Source organism: Oreochromis aureus, linkage group 20 (assembly GCF_013358895.1).
Source record: "Oreochromis aureus strain Israel breed Guangdong linkage group 20, ZZ_aureus, whole genome shotgun sequence".
NCBI classification, from domain to species: Eukaryota; Metazoa; Chordata; class Actinopteri; order Cichliformes; family Cichlidae; genus Oreochromis; species Oreochromis aureus.
The window spans coordinates 22,958,181-22,980,126 of NC_052961.1; the positions used below are offsets into that span (position 1 = coordinate 22,958,181).

The 21,946-nt window shown below is 38.3% G+C and overlaps 1 protein-coding gene across 2 annotated transcripts in view; it reads left to right on the top strand.

The window, feature by feature from the left end:
• cntn3a.1 (contactin 3a, tandem duplicate 1) overlaps window positions 1–21,946 on the top strand; it is a 77,442-nt gene that overhangs the window by 33,081 nt on the left and 22,415 nt on the right. For both annotated transcript variants that reach the window (XM_031726420.2, XM_039604682.1), the window contains exons 5-10: window positions 1,864–1,959; window positions 12,192–12,395; window positions 13,382–13,484; window positions 14,157–14,341; window positions 16,697–16,836; window positions 20,341–20,470. In XM_031726420.2, the coding sequence (XP_031582280.1) occupies window positions 1,864–1,959; window positions 12,192–12,395; window positions 13,382–13,484; window positions 14,157–14,341; window positions 16,697–16,836; window positions 20,341–20,470 (858 nt within the window). The remainder of the gene's footprint in view (window positions 1–1,863; window positions 1,960–12,191; window positions 12,396–13,381; window positions 13,485–14,156; window positions 14,342–16,696; window positions 16,837–20,340; window positions 20,471–21,946) is intronic.

The window sequence follows — 21,946 nt, forward strand, 5'->3', positions numbered from 1 at the left end:
GGTTACCTTTCTCACTACAATAATGTAGGAAGTTGTGGTAGATGTAAAAGTTTTGCACCTTGCTTTTCAGCTTTTGGATTGCCTTTCAGCTTGCTAGCGGTGTCGTCTTAAGAATGACAATCTTCCCTAGGAGAACCATGGCGGTAAATCATAAAATCTGTTATATCTATCAGGATCCTTCTTTTGCTCACGGTCAGTCATTCTTACACTGTGCCATGTTTTGGCTTACCAGAACACTTTGAAAATGTCTGCTGTGAAAAAAGGCTTCATGTCTGCACTCATGTAGGTGTTGAACCTCACATGACTTTCATGTCCTGTTCACGATGGATTGTAATCACGTCCATTTAAAAAAACATCACTACATCACTAAAATTTTAATTTGTCCAATCCCTGCACTAAAAATAAAACTAATAACTCTTGTTTGCATGCCCACATGCAGATTAACTAACCTTGAGTCTCCTAAACAAATGCATTTGCTAATGCAACAGGCATGTTTTCATTCTGACATTAGCCATTATCTCATTGTATAGCCTGAGAAAAAAGCATGCCTGTGAAGTTGTCTTGTTCAGATTCTGCTAGTAAATCTAGTAAAATTAGATGAAACTTGTATTTTCGGATCAGCCAGAAAAGGTCATTTTTCCAGGCTTACCAGTTTTAGAGATACAATATCAGTGTTTTAAATTGTGATGGTCTTAAACCTTTAGTTTCTGTTCAGTGTGAAATAGATAATAGATGAGAAGAAGAAGAGATTCAGTGAAATTATATCTTATAGTTATTATTTTGTTATGGGTTGTTACAGTGATTACTAGCATGAATAATTTTTATATAATATGCGTGTATTGCCTAATAATATAATATAATATAATATAATATAATATAATATTTCCTAGATTGCCTCAGCAGCTTCAGGATATATGTGGTAGCATTTATGTCTTGGAGGACCAGAAAGAACCTAAATGTTGTTGGATGTAACTGTTAACCATAGCTCATCCTGAGTTTAAGATGGCCACGAGGCATCCATTAAACCTGTCTGCTCCAAATGAAAAAAAAATGTTATGATCTGCTAATTAATTTGTGAAAGTCATACAGGAGATTTTCACAAAATCATTTGTGAACCAAAACAAAAGCTTTCAGTTGTGATAACGTTCTGCTGGATGCAATTTTTCCATTAGTCACAAGGTCTGAAAAGATCACGCTCTGCTTTTATTTTGCGAACGCTCATCCTACTGTGCTCGCACACAGGAGGTGTCAGTTTTGCATTCTTTCGCCCTGTTTTTGAATTCAGTCTTGATTATGTCATTATATGGCAGCTGCGTATTTGGCTGCTACGCCTGCGATATCTCCAAGAGCCGCAGCAGGCAAGAAAAGGCAAAGTGTTCAAGGATTGCTGTCTCTATTTGCTTTCTCTCAGCAGGTTGTCAACAAGTAATCGGCCTCCATACAAATGATGTTTCAGTCTTAGTCATTTAATTGTTGCTGGTCTGTGTGCAGTGGATGAAACACAGAAAGTGATAACAATACGCCGTTCCAATTAAATTCACTCATGTGTGACTTATACTTGAAGAATTGCTTTCTGCTCCAGTCAGAAGTGTTTAGGACTTTATAGCACCATGTCTGCATTTATGCAAAACTACCACCAGTATTTCACAGCAGGCATGCATATCATATAACACCGTTAAACTCTGGTCACTTGCCGTGCGCTAACTAGATATGAAATTATTGAGCAACCACATATATGAGTTGCAGTGCATTTCTTTTTTTATCTCTATAAACACCCAGACTTGTTGTGTTTGTGTGCTTATGGCTTTCATGAAAAATGAAATGATTATTTTTGCTTTATTGCTTTTGTGTTGTGGTAAACAGACTTGGAGAATTTCAAGACTCAGAGAAGAAGTCCAGTGAGGGTTCGTGAAGGTCAAGGAGTGGTCTTGCTCTGTGGCCCGCCCCCCCACTCTGGAGGTAAGATGGACTGCTCTCAATGTTTTTTCCATTTCATTTCATTTTCTTTAAATATCCTTTAATATCTTCCTTACGTAAATCTTTTTTTACTAGAAATTAGAGATGGACCGATCCGATATTACGTATCGGTATCGGTCCGATACTGACCTAAATTACTGGATCGGATATCGCGAAAAATAAAAATGTAATCCGATCCATTAAGTATCAAAAAGCATCTCACAAAACTTGCAACACGGCGTAACTCGGCTCATAACCGTAGCACGTCGGAGCAGTGTGCTCACGTGATAGAGCGGCTGTGTGTATTTGTAGCCTCGCTACCAAACCAGCATTTCATCTCCGAGGAAGTTATCCCAGAGAGAAGTAAAGCAAGTGTGTAAGTTCATCTCTGAATGTTTGTAAAGCGCCCCGTGTTAAGCTTAACAACCGATATATGGAGCGACTGCTTTCTCTCTCCCTCACCTTCCTGCCGCTACTTCAATCGTGAAACTGCTTAACGATCAGCTGATCGGCTTTGAGTCCGTCTCTCTTCTTTGTTTTTGGCCCACTTTGCACCAGAAAGAGGAAACCAGCGGCGGAACAACAGCAGCACCTTTAAGCTTGATAAGCTGTTGTTAGAATTTATTTAATATTACTTTCTACACCAGGATCCTTTTCACGTAGCTGACGGCTGGTAACTGTGCAGGGGCGGATCTAGCAAAGTGCAGCCAGGGGGCCGATAGGGAATGAACAGGGAAAAGGGGCACAAAGACATACTTTTCTTTCTTATTCTCATTTAAAATATGTAGCTTTTAATAAATAATTATCTGAATCTTACACCCAAAGTTTTAATCTGATGTAAAATGTATAGAAGTCCATTACTATATATAGTAACTCTTAAGTCTATATACCCTAGTAAGCTATAGTACTTTTTCCTTTGGGAAGGTACCGTCTGTGAATTCTGCAATTCTGTTGAAGAAAGATGTTGAATCTATTTAATTATTCTTGAAAAATAATTTGTTTCTGTGCATTTTTTTCCACCCTGCATCAAATTAAAGTTGATTACGTCGATTAAGCATCATGAGGTGGAGGGTGGGTGGTTCCCTATTTTTTTTTTTTTTTTTTTGTTGGGAGTTTGCAACCCTATTAGTTAGGTTGCTTAATATTTCTGCTAAGTACTCTTTAAAATACCAGAATAGGGAGGATGGAGTAGGTTTAAGTTAGGTTTTAAGTTAGGTAAGGTTTATTAGATTGATCAGTGTTGCTGAACTATGAAATATTTTGGGTGCAGTGTATTTTTTACACACAGGTATAACAGAATAGCTTTAGTGTTGTTGTTTATTTAAACTTGAGTATGAACTTATACAAAATGCAGCAAGATATTAAAAAAAAACAGTTTTATTGATTAAAAAACACAATATCGGATTCATATCGGTATCGGCAGATTTCCAAATTTATGATATCGGTATCGGTATCGGACATAAAAAAGTGGTATCGTGCCATCTCTACTAGAAATGTAGAAATACTGTGGTATCACCTCTCTGATTCCTTATCTTCTCCTTTACTTGAACAAAGTGGAAGTAGTGTTTGCGTTCTCCAACTCAGATCCCTTGTCTGTTTGTCTGTGTTGTTAAAGTCAGCGAAGTGAGTTATTTTTACTTTGGGACACTCTGGTCTGTCAGCCTGATTTTCAATGGGGGCGAGGAAAATCTTTGGCATACAGACTGGAGAGGCTGACTGTGGCTGGGGTCCCGCCAGGCTGAGTAATTGAGCCTCTCTCTGAAGATACCTTGCTGGCTTCACATCATCTGCTTTCATCTATGACATTATCAATGCGAGCTAGCATCCAGTGCTATTAACTCCTACACACCGATCTTAAGATTGACTTTTTGCCAGTAAGGCTGAATGTAATTGTCAAGTGCGTGGATGTAATGTTAGTGCACATGACAGAGGGTTTTACTGTAAATATAACGGTAAAGCTGGGTAATTCTTGACTCATTATTTTCTCCTCCATCATTTCTTAACTTAACTCTGGCCAAATCCAACCAAACAGTTTTTATGAGTTCACGTGACACCTGAAAAAACACTGAGAGTTGTTTTCTAACTTAAAAAGCGCAAGTTTGAGCTGAATGACCAAATGCATTTCTCTGTGAAGTGGGGCTGTATTGTCCCGCTGCAAGGGTGAGTCAAAGCAGCTGTGTGCATATTATTGCAAAGCTTCAATGCTTTGAAAGTCACAGGTTAGTTAAAAATGTAATTGTGAAACAGAGGAGAGGTTTCAGGCTTACTTCACAATACACATTAAGTCAGCTGATCAAGTTGTTTCATTAACTCATCTACGTGATGCATTTTGTAGCGGGTATAGTAGATGTGGCAGTTGTCTGGCTTGAAATGTGATCTTCACAGTTTGACTTTTTTCTCAAAGTAGTATTTCAATTTTAATCTCGAAATTTCAACTCTATTCTCAAAATGAACACTATTTGTGGCCCTAATACTCTGTAGTACAAGTACGGCAAATTTCACATCCAGATGAAGTTGCAAGTCCTTAATTTTGGGACTGGCATGAAAGACATTGTTAAGGTGTTGTTTTTTAGATGATAACCCTCAGTTATGCTACTGGAGTGTTAAACCTGCAGAACAAACTGGGCTATTTTGTCTCATTCATTTGCAAACTGAAGAGAAGGCCTATATTTGTTGTGCTATGTTTTGTGTTTGAAATGAGATGTCTCACCTTGTCGTAACAAGAGAAGTTAAAATAATGAGCCATATGCACACAACTGGCAGACTTGAAATGTAATAGCTCTTTTACAGACAAGTACTCTAAGGTGTCCACAAGCCAAAATACACATTCTGAACAGCAGCATTGTCTGGAGTGTTGAGCTGTAATAGCAGTGTCATGGCAGTGTCCAAAAATATATTGGAAAAATCTGGGCACAGAAATCTTAATCCAGTAGTTTATGCATTATGTAGAAGACAGCAGCGCTTGTTTAATCAGGAAGATATGCATATTTGTCTCGAGTTTCAGCTACAGCACCATCTGTAGTAAATTCACCTGCCTGATGTCTCACTGTGAGTGCTTCGACTGCCTTTGGGGGGCAGTCTTCTCTTTGGATAAGAGGACAGAAATGAGGTTTTAATTAATCCTGACTGACGTCTCCTTGTACTGATTGTATGTACAGTCACCCAATCAAAAAGACATATATTCATTTACTTAAAAAAGGCATCGATATGAGTCACATACAGAAGTATAGACTTCAACTTTAATTCATGGGGTTTTACAAAAAAAACTTGCGTTAGCTATTTAGGACTTACAGTCACTTTTGATACAGACCCCATTCTCACAAGTTCAAATTTAATTGGACTATTGCCTGACAAGCAATTTCATGGCCAGGTGAGGTCTGGTCCCTTTCACTGGTATTTCATGACAAATGAGCACATTCAAAGCATTGAATTTGTGTTTTATAACTTTTCACTGTAATTTTAAATATGAGACCTAAAGAGGTGGCAGAACAAGTGAGGGAGGCCATTATTTGGCTTAAAAAAAGAAACCTACAAGATAGGAAAATAAAACTTTGGGAGTGACTAAATCAGCAGAATGTGTTACATTCTTAAAAATAATGAACAAACAAACTAGCTCAGTAACATCTAAAAGCCTTAGGTAGCACAGAATAGGAAGTCCAGATTAGTATTAAATCAATTCAAGCATTACAAAAAAACTATATATATATATATATGTATATAAAATTATGTCTGCACTGAAAGTCTGCACTTGAACCATACAATAATCATAATATATAATCCAGCTTAATTTACATTAACGGCAGCTGAGAGTTTCACTCTCGCAATATGTGAGATACGTGAGAAATCTTACAATATGTGCACCTTTAAAAGCTTTTGGAACTTGTTAATTTTTCTTCGCATGTGTAGAGTGTTACTCTTTTAGTTTCACAGCTTTTGTAAAAAAAATAGATATACGTATGTTATGCCTTATTTTTATTACGAGTGAAGAAATACATTGTTTTTACTTTTAACTAACAGATGGTTAAATCAGCAGGGGTTTCTGTACTGTACTCTGTACTACTTCTGTACTCATCTTTTGTGACTCCGCTCCCATTTATCACCAGGGTACCATTTCATTTAAATTAGAATCCAAAATGTAACATCTCTGATTATAAACTCCTCTTCCTGACATTCAGAAGGTTCTCTAATCTTCTGATGTCTCACTTTGTTCAAGAACTCCAGCTGCTTTGTTGTGACTGTGATCTCGGATCTTGTGACAACATCATTTTTCATAGATGTTTGCTAAGACGAGTGCCAGCATGTTTGGCTAAAAAAAATTACTAAATCATTGGAGATATGGTATCTGGGTTTGCCTTCAGGCAACTGTAAATAGATTTATTCTATGATTCTATTCAATAATTCATGTTGTTATTGTATCTCAATTTTTCCCACATGTAATCTTTTTTAGATAAACTCCACACGCCTTTCTTACTCTTTCCTACGTGACGCCCATCATTTGGGACTTGAGTCCTGAAGGGATTGTTGTCAGTGTGTTACATTGTGCCAGGCCCATATCTGTCACATCCAGTCTCATACAGAGTCTTTACCTACTTTTAAAAAGGAATGATAAGTAGATGCACAGCAATGGCATGACCCATTTTTTTTTAAATAGAGCTAAATGCAGTCTACCTACCTACCTACCTACAACTTCCCTTTGCATGGGCCCCAGCCTTACAGGCCTAGGAATCAGCTGCTGATGATCTGGGAACCCTCAGTCACCAGGGGAAATGTGTATTCCCTAAGGGGTTGGTGACCAATTGCTGGAGGCTGATAGCAGTCACCAGGTGAAATAGGTTGCAAAAAGGGGCTAAACAGAAGTACAAGATGGAGCACCACTACACAAAAAGTCGTTTGCCTCGGCATACTGCAACATGTAGTTGAATGATAATTGTGGCAAACAAGAGAAACTACTTTCTGGTGCAGCATCCGAGAGCCTTAGTCTATAAATGGCATGGATAAATAACAAAGCAACATAGCTCACGAAATAATTAGCAGTCACTAAGTGAGAGATAGTAAGGCTTTTATGTACAACAGTTAACAAGCCAAGTACTGGGATACACTAACCACTAATGCATTAACACAACACATAACATGAGGCTTTCAGGCAAGCTGCCCACTCTAAATCACAGCTACCCTGAATAGTGTGGTGTGGGCTATCATTTAATGAAGTGAGTGACGGCATGGAGCAAGCCTGAGTACTGGGGCAGCAGTCCATTCAGTCTGGGTGGAAGGTTGGATGAAGGAAGGAGTAGGCAGAACAACTGGCTGAATAGGAACCAAGTGGAGACACCAATTCAGCACAGACAGTATTTTTCTTACCGAACAAAACAGGCTTTATTAGAATAATTGGTGAAGAAGTGCACAAACCCAAGGCTGCACCAGCTAAAGTAATTATCGTGGTTTTATAAACATGTCAAATGGATGAACACATTTTTTATGTTAACGTGTTTTTTTTTCCTATTTATTAATTCCTCAACAACTAACTGCCACAGTACCTGCTGGATAAAAGCCATTAAACTTTTCTTGAAAAATTTCTATTTTTAATATAATAATACTCCAAAATAATGTTGAAGTAACTCGTAACTCTTGCTAGAACAGGAGTCTTTCAAGTAAACAGAAAAAAATTCTTTGGTTTTCTGATAAATTTCTAAACTGCTGCTGAATGAAATAAACACAATCAAATAGAATGCGGGACATGTCTTGTGATAATGTGAAACAGAGGGATCTCCAAAAAATCCAATTTTCATTTTAAGTGCTCTCAGACTGTCACAACATAATTTTACTTGGGCGAGTGGTGTAATTGCTATCCTTGGTCAAATTCATTTCAGCTGGGCCAGTTTGTTTCTCTGCTGTTTTCTTTGCATTTGTCCAAACCAGTAATGTACAGATAGACTCCTTCCAAATTCTTGTGATGGATGATAGCTGTTCTGGAGGCCTTGCCCAGTGCCTGTTATACTCAATTTTTTGGCAGCGTTTTGTCAAATTCAGCTGTCATCATGGATTATAGCGATTGACGGAGATGTTAAGATGTGCTATAGGATGAATCACCTTCAGTTTTATGACATATCCGCTAAAAGGGTAGCTTACAGTATGCATGAATGCTTACACATTCATACATATCCACACACGCCCACACATTCTCATGTTGGTTCGGCTGCTCATTTTCACTGCATGGCTATATTGTACCTGATCTAGCTGTTCAAATTTGATTAGGTTCACTGGAGAAATTCGGTTTGATCTTGTCAAATATAAATAAAAAAGAGATTATTTAGAATAAAAGAAACAAAAACTTGGTAAGGTCTGAAAAATGAATATGCAAAGACATATAATAGGATGCTCTATGGCTCTGTGGCTGTATTGTTTTTAACCTGATACAGAAAATCCTGACTGGCATTTAAATGGACTGCCATAGTGTTGGAAAGTAAGGCATGCTCTCATAAAGGGTGACAGGACATAATTCACAATCAGCAAAGAATGCGGTCTTGGACACAGATCTGCCTCATCTCTCCTGTAAAGGATTTCAGTGCCCCATGCATGATTCAGGAAGCCATTATTTCACTTTAACGACGCCTCGAAACCCTCCAGACCACAGCAGGAAGTAGTGTGGTGCAGCCAGGATGCTCTAAAGCTGTAAGACAGTGTTGATGCACGTTTAGAAATGATCGAAATATTGTCAAGTGTCCAAGAGGGGCTCCGACATAATTCTTTCCCCTGTGCTGTACTGTATTAGCATTAGACGTCACTCTGTATCATCTTTTGCTTTGAGACAGTTTGAATGGCTGTTCTGGTTAGTCCAGGACCTAATGCATCTGACCTCCTTTCACTAATGGAAACGGGCCTTTCAGATTTACTCAAGGCTGAAATCACTTGTTTTCTCAACCCAGTGCATCTCGTCCAAAACAGAGGGTGCTCGCTGGCTAGTAACAGCCCACACTGCTTGCAGGGATTTTTCCCGTGTGCATGACCTAAGCCTTTTCAGTGAGCTTTTGTATTATGAAGAGAGGAAGCCATGGTTGATGGTTGTTTCTGTTGAGGTAACAGACTTGTGAGAGTAAACTTTGACACAAAGTTGAGCATGTACTTTTCTTTGATATAATACACACTTGTGCAAAAACCCACTCTTGATTCAGTATGTCCTTGGCCTGTCATGTTTCATTTCTCTTTCCTCTTCTCAGATCATTAAGGGGAAATTGATGCTGCCTGTTCATTATACAAGGGCTAAATGGAAACAAAATGAAAATCTGCCACTCACTGTCAGTCATGATTGCATTATTCCATTACTGCCCATCCATAGTAGGCTCTTAAGTCAAATCATAAGATACAACCAATGGTGCTTTCCAATTCCTATTTCCTGCTTCCTTTTCTCACCATAAATCTTTAACTAACCAATTAGTAATCTCTTATTTGCTGTTCACTGTGTCACGCTTTGCATCTACAGAGGATATTGTTTCAAAAACAGACATTAAATATACATGGAAATGCCTGGATGAGAGCTGGCATGTATTATTTATGAGAGAGGAGGATATTTCAATGATTCCCTTTGCGGTTTGAATGGATAGAGCTAGAATTTATGTTTGGTAAGTCATAGAGGCTAGGAGATGCCTTAAAAGTGAAGTGCTATGGCTATAATTAAATGATTAGTTCAATGTTATGGGAAATACACCTCTTTGCTTTCTGGCCAAGAGTTATGAGAGAAGAACAATCCCACTCTTAAATATAAGCGTACGGTCAGAAGGTTGTTAGCTTAGCTTTGCTAAATAATTAGAAATACAAGTTCAATTCAATTGTATTCAGTTCAATTTTATTTTATTTATATTGCACCAAATCACAACAGCAGTCGCCTCAATTGTAAGGTAAAGACCCTGTTATATTAGAGAGAAACCGCAACAATCAAACAACCCCCTCTGAACAAGCACGTGGCGACAGTGGGAAGGAAAAACTCCCTTTTAACAGGAAGACACCTACAGCAGAACCAGTTGGGGGCAGTACTTGTTTTTGTCCAAATCAGGTTTTAAAAAATATACACCTGTCCATATGTCTGTTATTCACCAATTACTGTTTCATGTATTTAATCTTTGAAAACATGAGGTAATATGTATGGTGGTAACAAATTCCACGTACATTATGTAGCACTGTTGACACAAGCAAAACAGTATGCTCAAAAGGTAAATCCAAAGAAGAAGCCACACACAAAGGCCAAAAAAGGAAGGCGCTTACACATGATTTTACATACTGTAAAAAATTATTTCTCATATTGGAGTTCTGGGCATCACTGACACATTCTTGGAGAGAAAGGTGTGATTGAAATATGTGGTCCAAGTTTCAATCTGCAGTTGGGTTGATCACAAGGTCAGGCTGTCCTTTACTCCTCCAATGCATATAAAAATCTGCTCTGTGCTTGGTAAAAAGGGAACATCCTCACATGCTCATTATAGAGGAAATTGTCTCAGATTTCAGGACCTAAAAACACAAAATCTTGGCATATGAAAATATTCTTAAATACAAAAACTCACTTACAGGGTCACAGGAAAGAGGCTGGCATAATTACAGGGACTATAAAACAGACTAAGTTAGTGTAAACATTTCTAGAAAGGTGTTAGTTGGGAATGTTCTCAGAGGTACTCTGACCAAAGAAGTGACAGATACTACTTTAAAAGTGCCGACAACACACAGTATGAAAACAGAGGCGCATTTTCCATGAGTCTGTAAAAAGTGCTGAAAGTTGTTTTATATCTTTGCTTATATTTATATACCTGTATATTAATAGAAATTGGCTCAGCTTTCATCAGTTTCTGTGATGATTGTCTTTGCTGGTTTTCCAACCCCTTAAAAAACTCCTAAGCTCAAAACTCTTGAAATTCTTCCCTTCTCCTGGCAGTTTTTCACCTTAATAACTCTCTTAAGGGCTAAGATGCCATTATCTTTACCTGGATCTCCTAGCCAGAGATTTTTCGAAAATGTCATAATTTTAGGATTTTTCTTTGAATTTTAACACTCAGCTCTCAGAATAGGGCCCCACAGGTTGTAGCTGGCGAGACGTCAGGCCAGTTACCTGTGACTAGGAGTTAAAGAAGAGGCTGCAGGTGACCAGGGGAGTACGAATAAAATAATCAAAGCTGTTACGCACGTTGTCAAGATCACGATCTCCGTATCACTTTGTGATCTGCAAGGTTAGCAGTAATATGCCAAAGCCCACACATCCTCTTGACCCCTAAAGAGCAGAAGTGAAGAATACCGAGTCAGTAGATGAGTGTCCGACTCACATCTCAATTATTCCCTGTACTGTAGTGCAGAATCATCACTTAGACAAGTTTTTACCAACAGCCAAGATTGCTTTTGGGACAGGGATGCAATATGGTCCAGAGCAATCTATCCTAGTGTCAATATGTCAAAACACCATCATTCCTTTTTATAATGTTGCTGATTGTTAGTGCAAAGCCTCTCTGACTGCACTCCATTTGGTTGATAGTACTGGGAGTCTTTCCTAGAAGCTTGTTATCATGGATGATGAATAGTAGACGAGGTGGTACAATACCAAATAACCAAATCTGTAATACATTGGTTTTATTGGGCGTTGAACTGTTTTTTTATGCAGGAGGTGCAGCTTAAAGTTTGATTTAGGGCCTTCCGCAGCTGCATAACAACCACAAGGGGAGATGCTTTTTTTTTCTGTGTACATCCACTGTTGCTTAAATGAATTCTTATTGGATTATAAATCCCAGAAAGAAAATGTAAGTCAAATAAAGAACAGGAAATATAAATTAAACAGCATACGTAAAATTAAAGGTGGTCCAGTAGCAGCTGAATTTTACTTTAAGCTGGGTTTAAATCAGGAAAACTCACTTATTATGTGTTATTATGGATTCCTATGACAGATTTCGAACTCTCTGAATAGCAAATTATCATACTCACAGCATCATGACTTCAGATTAGTGGACGTATGAAACTTTTACCATATTGAGGACATTTATCCAACAGTGAGTAAGAGTAATTGCGCTTCAATTATAAATTGTGTTTTTAATCAAGGAAGGCTGGTGCTCAGTCCAATCCACTAATTGCTTTATCCCTGAAGGCATCCACTTACCCTCTGAAGTGACGAGGCTGCTGATGAAGCACACATTATCTGTATATGGGTGTAGGCGATGCTCAAACACAGCATGTGTTTTTCATCTGCTGCTTTTTGATTGTTTTCACAGAACTTAGCTTCACATGGATCTTCAATGAGCACCCCTCGTATGTCATCCAGGACACGCGACGATTTGTGTCCCAGAAGACGGGCAATCTCTACATCGCGAAAGTGGAACCCTCTGATGTGGGGAATTACACCTGTGTAGTCACCAACACGGTCACCAAAAGCAGCGTTGAAGGTCCACCAACACCTCTGGTCCTGCGCGTTGATGGTATGAAAGAAGCTATTTACTAAAAATACACAGAGTATAAAATAGGGAGAGTGCTTTGATACATCTAAAATTGAGAAAGGCTTTTTTGTTTTTTAATTATAGCGATGACTTTCATTAAAACTTGGCAATTTTCACAGCCGAGTCTGAGAGTGTTTTCAGAGTATTTTGATATTCTCTGATCTGATTGTTGAAAAGATGGAAACACTATTGTCAAAGTCAGATTAATTTATTTTTGTACATTCCAGGCACAGCGACCTCTTGCACTATGCATTTCATGATGTTATTTTAGAAGGTGGTAAATGAATCTTTTTTTAAAGTAGTTTTAAAGTTAATCTAGAATGCCTGCACATCTGAAACTGACCTTTCAAGAACTCTTTATTGTCATTACACAATATTTTCTTCCCATGGTGCATAAAAACATAAGTAGCATAAATATAAATATATAATAAAATATACAAATACGATATACTGAGATGTATTAAAAAGTGCGTGATACCATTACGGAATAGGTAAAGTAATTCTGTCACTGTTTAAGGTACATATATGTTTCTCAGCTTGACTAATTTGCACAAATGTTATTACCACTTTATTATCATTTTATTTATTTAGTTTTCTTTCACAGAACATGTGTTTTTGTGTATAATTATACAAATTATATGTGCAACTGTGCTTGTTTTGGATGAAAACCAAATGAATGTAATAATTTCTATCATTTATGACTTTGACTTTACTCACTAAGTTTAACGTTTTCACTGTGCATTTATAGAAAATAATTGAAATTTAAATCTACAAGCCAACAAATGCAGTCTAAAACATCTCCCAGAGTGAGATGCAGAAGTTCTTAGAGCCCATATACAGCATCATCACATAGTGATCTAAAGTATGTTTTGATTTTCTTTCATTGTGACCTTTTCAGTCCTTAACCTGAAAGAATCCCCCCTCATATATGTGAGGCATCTCTCCCTTTTTTCTCTCTGTAACTGCAGGTGTGATGGGCGAGTATGAGCCAAAGATTGAAGTGCAGTTTCCTGAAGTTGTCCCTGTTGCTAAGAGCTCCACTGTCAAACTGGAATGTTTTGCACTTGGAAAGTACGTCCCGCTGTGAATTGTTACGCCACTTTCATAACTACACACTGAGCTGTTTGCTTTACCATTGTAAGCTGCATGGTAAGAGCAAAAAATGCTCTTCTTGTCTCACAGACTGTAAAGAAAAGAAACACTCACAACTTCATGTTTCATATTATTTCTACTTAAAACACTTTATTGCTAATATTCATTATTCTTTCTCACATATTAAGCGAAGGTAGATCTCAATAATATACCAAAATACTCCATTGTTATTTGCTGATGTTCGTCTTTTTGACTACCAGCATAAGAGCAAAAAAGATGACAATCAACAATGGCAGTAGCCACTGTTTATTGCTTTTTAACAGTTTTTTAACAGTTTTGCAGCCCTAATATTTGAAAGTTGTTTTCAAAGACATTTGTGAAAATGCATAAATTTGTATAATTGAAATTGTGCAAATTCAATAATTGTAGAAAGATGAAAGGCTGAAAGATTTTTAAATTCTACACGTAATATTTGTACAAGCCTTCTTCATTTTTCTGTCACAAAAAGGTGGCTCCATATCCACAGAAGTCAAATAAACAATCAACAACCAATGAATATATTAGCATGAACTATCACCAGTTTATTGTGTTAAACACCAGGGTTGATATATGTTGTTTTGCGTGTGTGTGTGTGTATTTTTGTGGTTTTAGCCCTGTGCCAACAATCAGCTGGAAAAAAGTGGATGGAGCCTCCTTTACCAGGAAGGTGGACATAAATAAAGCCAGTGGAGTTTTAGAAATCCCTTACTTCCAGCAGGAGGATGCCGGGATGTACGAATGTGTGGCAGAGAACAGCAGAGGAAAAAACTCGGTGAAAGGAAAGCTGTCTTATTACGGTGAGCAGGAGCGCGGTTTGCCTGTGTTTGATCTCAAACTTACCTTACTTCAGACCTCTCAGAGATTAAAAAAATATCTCACGCCTTCAACCTGTCAGTCTTCTTCCTCATATGTCATGTAGTTTCAGAGACTTTTACCAAATCCTTTACCCACTGATTCATAACCTTATTTAAACCCCTTCAGAGGTTCACTGCTCTGAAGTATGATTGAAAATCATCCGAATAGGAGTGCGCCATTGGCGTGGAGTGTAACAGAAAATTTTATATGTTGTCATGCAATCTGTGGTTTTTATTAGAGCCTGTATACAACTGCATCATATAGTGGGATGTAGTAGTAAATTAACCTATTACCAGTAGCACAGTTCAGACAAGCTCCTTATTGAGCCAGCAGGTAAGACGGGGCACACAGATTTATACCACCTTTCAGAGAGGCGTGATTTTTCCTTCACCACACTGGACTTATGGACCATATTCTGAAAAAGCTTTTAGCAGTCTTGATGAAGTATTTTTATGGTTTTTCTCTCCATTATTTTGCAGTTTATGCATTGATATCTGCCCACGAGGCCCAATAGGGATGTGCTTGAGTGAAATCATCAAATCCAGATTTTTCTTTCCTGTGAAGGAGGATGTCTTTGATATGATAATAGGGTTTTTTTGCAGCAGCTGTGGGTTAGATAAAATGCTCACAGTACCTGTAGGTAGGCTGAGGACTGAATATGCACTACTCTAAGCAGTAGCATGGTTGACAATGCTTAAAATAAGTAAAATGATCGAGTGTTATGGTCATGTTCTAAACAAGGTAGTCATTTTTCAGCAACTTATAGCTAGAGCGCCGGCCTCTATGCCTCATCTCAGCTACAGTTGTGGGGAAGTCGTGTTTCTCTTTGTAAGATTTAAGTCGTGTCTCATCTCAAAGCCCCACAGATTGACCGGCTGCCAGGTGATAAAAATCAGTAATCTCATTTTAAAGTCCCATAGACAGGAGCTTGTGGGACATCCATCAACTCTGCAGAAGAATAGAAGAATCAATACGGGGATGTGGAGCTAGTGACAACCAAACAGAACGAGCACAGTAACAATAAGGGTCGGCCTCTCTCCTTTCATTCCCCGCTTAATTGTCCTTCTGCAGTTCCAGGGGGTTTTAAGTAATCAGATCATGGTTTACTGCATTTGAATGGGCTCAGTCACAATCAGATTGACTTTGTGTAGAAGTCACTTGCATGGCTTCTTCCATTCCATTATGTTATCTCAGACAACCTCATTTGTAATGTTGTTAACAGGGTGTCATGCACTCCTGTTTCTATAGTCACACATTTTCAGTACTTTGCGTATTTACTATACTAAACGTACTTCACTCTATGAAAAGAACATTAAAATAACCATTTGATAACAAAGCCTTATCTGATCTCTACTGAACAGGAAATGCATCCATAGCTACTTGTATTGCTTTACAAAGAGTTGTATTCACAGACACAGTAGTCTATAAAAACAGCCAACCTCTCTTCCATATAAAGATTTGTTGTTTCTTTGTCTTTACTTTTATTAAACAGCAGAATTTTTTTATATGGCAGTAACCCCAGCCCTATTCTAATCTTCATAAAATGCGGTACAACTAATTTATATTGATTGTTTTATTAAATAATCACAAGTGGAAAATGATTGGCTGAAGTTGCTGTACTTGGGTGAGGAGGTCCTTTGCAAAAAAAACCTCCTTGGCACTGAATGTGCCATAGGTGCTAAAGCTTTACGAAATTATTATTATTGTATTATTAAAGTAGCACACCTAATCAAGCCTACTGCCTGACTGACTCTCATAGACCCTGGCAGGTTTTTCATGCATTTGCGTGGGTGCTTCCTGAGGTCCATAAATCTTATATAAGGTGCTGGCCATTTGTGCGGCAGGAAAACCACCATTATGTCTTTAATTTGACATGACAAGTGTCAAAAAGTCACTTGCCTGTGTTACCAACTGCACTGCGGAAAACAAAGAAGTGGATCCACTGTTAGTCTCAGTGGACCCACATCTTTTTAAACTTCTAAACTTTACAGTGGATGGTCTCACCTATTCACTATTGATTTTTCTCTGTGCTAACCTTATAAAGCATTACTTATTTATATATTTTCCATGTTGAGGTCAGCTTCAAGTTAATTAGGAGTACATTTATGATTTGTGCCCTTGAATGCTTTTTAAAGAAGTAATTGCCGTGCTTGGCTAATTCATTGATTTTTTTTTTTTTCAAATTCCGCTGCTTGAGGTAACGCTAAGGCATTTGTTTAGGTATAAAGTGTTAATTTAAAAAAAATATATAGAGATATATATATATATGTGTGTGTGTCTGTATTTTGACTTTCCAGCTGCACCTCACTTTACTGAAAAGCCTCAGGATGTACAGAAGACCATTGATGAGACTCTGGTGTGGGAATGCAAGGCCAGTGGCAAACCAAAACCCTCGTACCGCTGGCTGAAGAATGGAGAGCCTCTGGACCCCATGGAGGTAAAATGGATTTCTTCCTAAACTGAGATTTCTTACATTGCTGCAAAGACACATAAAAAAAGCCAATTCCCTCCTCTGTGCAGCACTGGCCCCCACAAAAAAGCACAACAAAAACAGAAAGAAACAAATGAAAAATAAATTAAAATAATACAAAACGGGTAAAAAAACAAAGCAAAGAAAAGGATCTTACCTTTGATCACAAAATCAGTCTGAAACAAAGTAGCATCACCTTTTCAGACTGAATTGCCAAATTTACTTTGGCTGAATTGTCAAACACTGAAGATTCTTTGAAACAAGATAATCAAATAATAACTCTATTTTCAAGCCAGAAAATCAGTTTAAAATTGTGGTTGTGCAAATCACTTGCTGGCCAAACTCCTCTGCTGTTTCAGGTGGTTGGTTGTAAGACTTTGCAACATAGCAGCAAAAAACAGAACAGTTTAGGTATCCTGCTTTTTTATTTTTTCATCTACACATTTTAGCCACACACATAATAAACATGTACTGTGTGCTTACTTTTTTCCTTAGATTAAGATCCATAAAAGATGCATTTAATTACCAGCATAAAAATACTAATTTGTCCTCTCCACCTCTAATCAATACCAAGTAGTACGAAGGTGTGCTTTGAAAACAAGCACATTAAGACTACTGAAAGACTGAAGTATATAGGCTGGTAGTTAAATGGTATTGTTATTGTTAGCAGCATAGCAATATTTCTTTTTCCGTCAACAGCCCTTAACCAGTTCAGTGGGTGGAGACGAGCGTAATTTAATGTGTAAGATGAAAGATGATAAGATCACAGCAGATTCCTGCAGTAACACGCAGTGCATCTTGGTTAAAGGATGCACTGCGCTGTTTTGCTGGGATTCACTTTGCTTCGAAGCAAATAATGCTTCCAACTCATAGGCTTGTACTTGGCAAGAACATGTCAATTTGAAATGCCTCTATTTGCTTGGGACTAAATTTGGCATCAAAAGTGTGTGTGTATGTGCCGGGGGTGGGTGTTTGTATGTGTTTTGCAAAGGAGCCAAAGTGATGCCATTTTCTGCCTGTCATCAACTGGGGACTTTGTCGACAATTTAGCGCTCAATCTCACTCTTATCTGCAACTCTCAATTTTATCATTAAGTCTCTCCTCTCTGGGGAGGGTGAGAAATGCCTTATCATCCAAAGTGCATTTCACATTTAGGCAATTTGCCTTGTTTTGTGTTATTGTGCTGCTGGAGTGAGTGTGCCTACTGCCTAAAAAGACCAGCTCTAGAGAATCACAGTCGCTGATTGTGTCAGAATTTGGGCTGGGTGTAATGGGCTCGAAACTGGACAGTTCCTATTTTGTTGGACATGTCTTTAAAGGGGGGGCTGGTGGGGTTTTGTTGTCTGGAACTGAGATAGGTACCCCAAATATGTGGCACTTAAATTTGAGAGCTTAATGTCAACACACAAGCAACAAGGAAGATTGCATTTTTGACACAAAAGTATTAATCTGCAAAGCCCGTATGAGGAGCAGCTTAAGTCTGAATCTGTAAAAATAGGCAACATTGTTTTAAACATTTCATCTCTGAGCCATTTCAAGTTTTATTTAATTTGAAGGCCCACACATGCTTAACCACAGGAAGCTCTTATCATTCCACATGTGCATTTGCAGTATTGATTAGTAAATAACACTGTAAAACTTCCTTTGGCAGGTAGCCAAGGTAACATATTCTCTGTACATGTGGCTATATTAATGAGGTGGGGTGTTACCATTTTCAAAATGCCACCGTCAACCGCGGCAACAGTAAATCAATTTCCAAACCCAAAGGTCAGCAGTGTAGAAGGAGAGGGAGCAGGAGGGGAAGGCCAAGGGGGCCATTTGTTATTCCTCATTAGAATGGATCAGTTCTCTCCCTCCTCTCTGTCTCAGCATCCTCGGCGCTTTCTTTCTCTTTCTTAAGCTATCTTTCAAGCTTTTTCCTCCCTCTCCACCTCATTTTCCGTCTGTGCCAAGGGAATTAAATGGCGCAGAGGAGAGCTGTCACTTCAAAATGTCACCCCGGCAAAACAAGGACCCACTCATGCTTGTACTTTTTTCACTACACCACCAGCTCCCCCGTTTAGTTACAGAGATGCTTTCTCTGCCTACGACCCTCAAAGCCTGCTACGTGTCTTCGGCAGTACTAATGGTGTAGTTGCATACTTGCGACAGTCCAGCTACTTATAGGTGAGCGATAGGATCACTACAAGATACAGATAAAGCAGCAACAAGGTGCCCATGACTTAACTTTTCAGAGCTCAGTTTGATAAAGTGTTCATATCAGACAGGAGTCAAGCATAATTAAAGATGCTGATAAAGTAGACAATGCCACAATTTGTCTTCAGTGCTAAGGAGATTGTGATAGAGCTACCACTAAGTGTCAGGGTACAGAATAGCGCAGAATAGCACCAACCAGTGCCTTTATGGGGTCATAAGTGCACCGCCCTGGGCTTGTGCACTGTGTAACTTGAAAAGAACCATCTATCATCTATTCAAAGTCACTCTATATCCTCCCTCTCTTTGTGGTCCTCTCCCTCTCTCTCTTTATCATTTCTATTTTCCTTGAATACACATACATGCTACTTATTTTCCACCTGGAAACTGCTGGATGCATCAACACCCAGGACACCCTCTGGCGGTGGTTTTAGTTGCTAGGTCAGCCATGTCTCTATCTTGTGACTGGTCCTCAGAAAGAACTCTATTTGAAAGTCCTCTGCAGTGTCACAGACTGATGTTAAGGGACAGTCCTTGTCTTTTCAAGTGCCAGTGCTGTAATGATTCCAGACGACAGACAGACTGGCGGCAGGACCCTCTGGACTACTTTGTCAGAGGCATTAAAAGGTCCAGCTACACTCTATGGAAAGATCAAGGGCAAGAACAATGAGTGCTGCCACAATTAAATTGGGGTAACTATAAAACGGGAGAAACAAGAGGTGCCAAACCTTGTAAAGGTCAAACGAGCAGTGGAAAGTGAAGAACTTTGTATGGGTTTTATTACGAAGGTGTTTTTGAAGGTAAATGTATTCATTTTAAAACAATTACTAGCATTGTATATCTATATCTATATATTTATAAACTATGTACTGAGTATTTGGTGGAGTAAAAAAGAGTCAGCAGCAAGTTTGATGTGCTTGATTTTAATTATTGTTCTGTAATGAATGTTAATTAAATCTCTCAATATAGCTCTGCCCATTGTAAATCTTTTCAGTTTAGCACTTAGACGTGCTGTCAAGTTCTCCTCAGTTTCAGTAAAATAACAGTTGAAGTGCAGAGTACGTGGAGCACCAGAGTACCATCTACAAAGATGGTGGTCCTGATTAGATACAAACCTTGGAGTGTACTGGGGCATATTTTTGCACCTGAGGCAAGAACCTTCAGTCGCTTCCTCGAATTTTCTCTAAGCTTGTTTGTTGTCCGGCTTTTGAGCAGTTTTCCATTTCAGATCATTTTAAGTATTTGATGCATGCATGTGTGTCTTTCTGTCTCCAACAGGACAGAGTTCAGGTGAATAATGGAGTTCTGACAATCAGCAGCTTGAACCTGGCTGACATTGGCATGTTCCAGTGCGTGGCAGAGAACAAGCACGGTCGAATCTTTACCAATGCTGAGCTGAGAGTTGTAGGTAAGACCAAAGATAGAAAGCTGTTCATTTATCTAAATTAACAAAACGGAATTTAACCCGAGGCTTCTTACACCTGCTAGAATAAAAATGCTAAATACATTTTTCCAGTAACGTTCTCCTTTTTTACTCTTTCATAAAAGTCTGCGCAATACAATAAATATGAGTTTTCTTCACTCTATGAAGGAGACTGAGGAAAAAACACAATTATTTCTGAAGTTCTGTTGCCAGTAGTACTCTAGCTCTGTGCACATGACCTTATTTGATGCTTGTCCATGCCTAGCAAGGCCAAAGCGACTGACATGTTTACTAGACTATAAACTGAGTGTTTGTGTATACCAGGATAAAACAACTATATGTTGAATAGTTATATATTATGTTATTCAAATATCATCAGGCAGAGTTTTCAACTAGATGGTCAAGAGGCACACGATAAAATGGCTTGTTTCAGACAGATGATGACCTTAGAGGGTGCACTGATACCAAGCATAACATAAATAAGAACAACTTTTCACTGTCAATTATGCAAATATGCTCATTATGCACAGTTTCCAGAATATCACCAGAAAACCTCCACTTCTTGTGAAGTTCATGGATCACATCACATGCGTTTGTGTTTTTGATGTATGGTTACTTTCGGTAGACGCAGTGTAATTATGGAAGATGAGGCATGTCTCAAAGTAGAGCTACAGTAGCTGACACAGTGGAAGTGAACTCAATATGCAGCATATACTGTAGAGTTAGAGTAAAAGGCTTTTGGTTTGGAGAAATTGTCAAAAGGCAGGCACATAATTGGCAAAAGGAATTCAGGTCAACAGGTAAAGGTAGAACAAAAAAAACCAAGATGCTGAAACTGTCTGGGTACGAAGAGCTGAAAAAATTGATTCCATATCTTGTCTGGTATACTTACTCATTTGGCTCTGCACATTTGGGCTGTTGTTTTGGAAACAGAGTGAATCCTTTTCCTGCAAAATGCATTTTAAGTACTTTGGCGTGTGAGTTTGATGCAATAGCATTTGTAAAACTCTCAGGAGCAACGCCACAGCTCGACAGATGAGGTTTAAATGCTTTCTGTTCAGAAACATACCTAACTCTGACAGTCAGCTGAACAGAAAGTAACTGCAAGAATGCAGACAGGCTTGATGATGTAAAGGTCACAGAGCCGCTTGGCTTAAGTGTTTGGTGTGAAGGTCTAAAATTACTGTAGCAGTAAAACAGTCACCACACAAGAATCAATTTAAGACAGCTTGGCCACTAATTGTCAGCGATTACTGATACCTAATGCCAATACCTTGTTGTATTGTCACAGAAAGTTATCTGGATTTGCATATTGCATCACAAATATAATGAATAATTAATAAATAGTTTCAGTTATAAGACGTCTAAATATTTTGGAAACTTGAGTAGGTGGATTTGTTTATAATTAACTATGTTAAGCTTGCCTGGCTAATTAAATTCAATTATTATTATTGCTTTTTC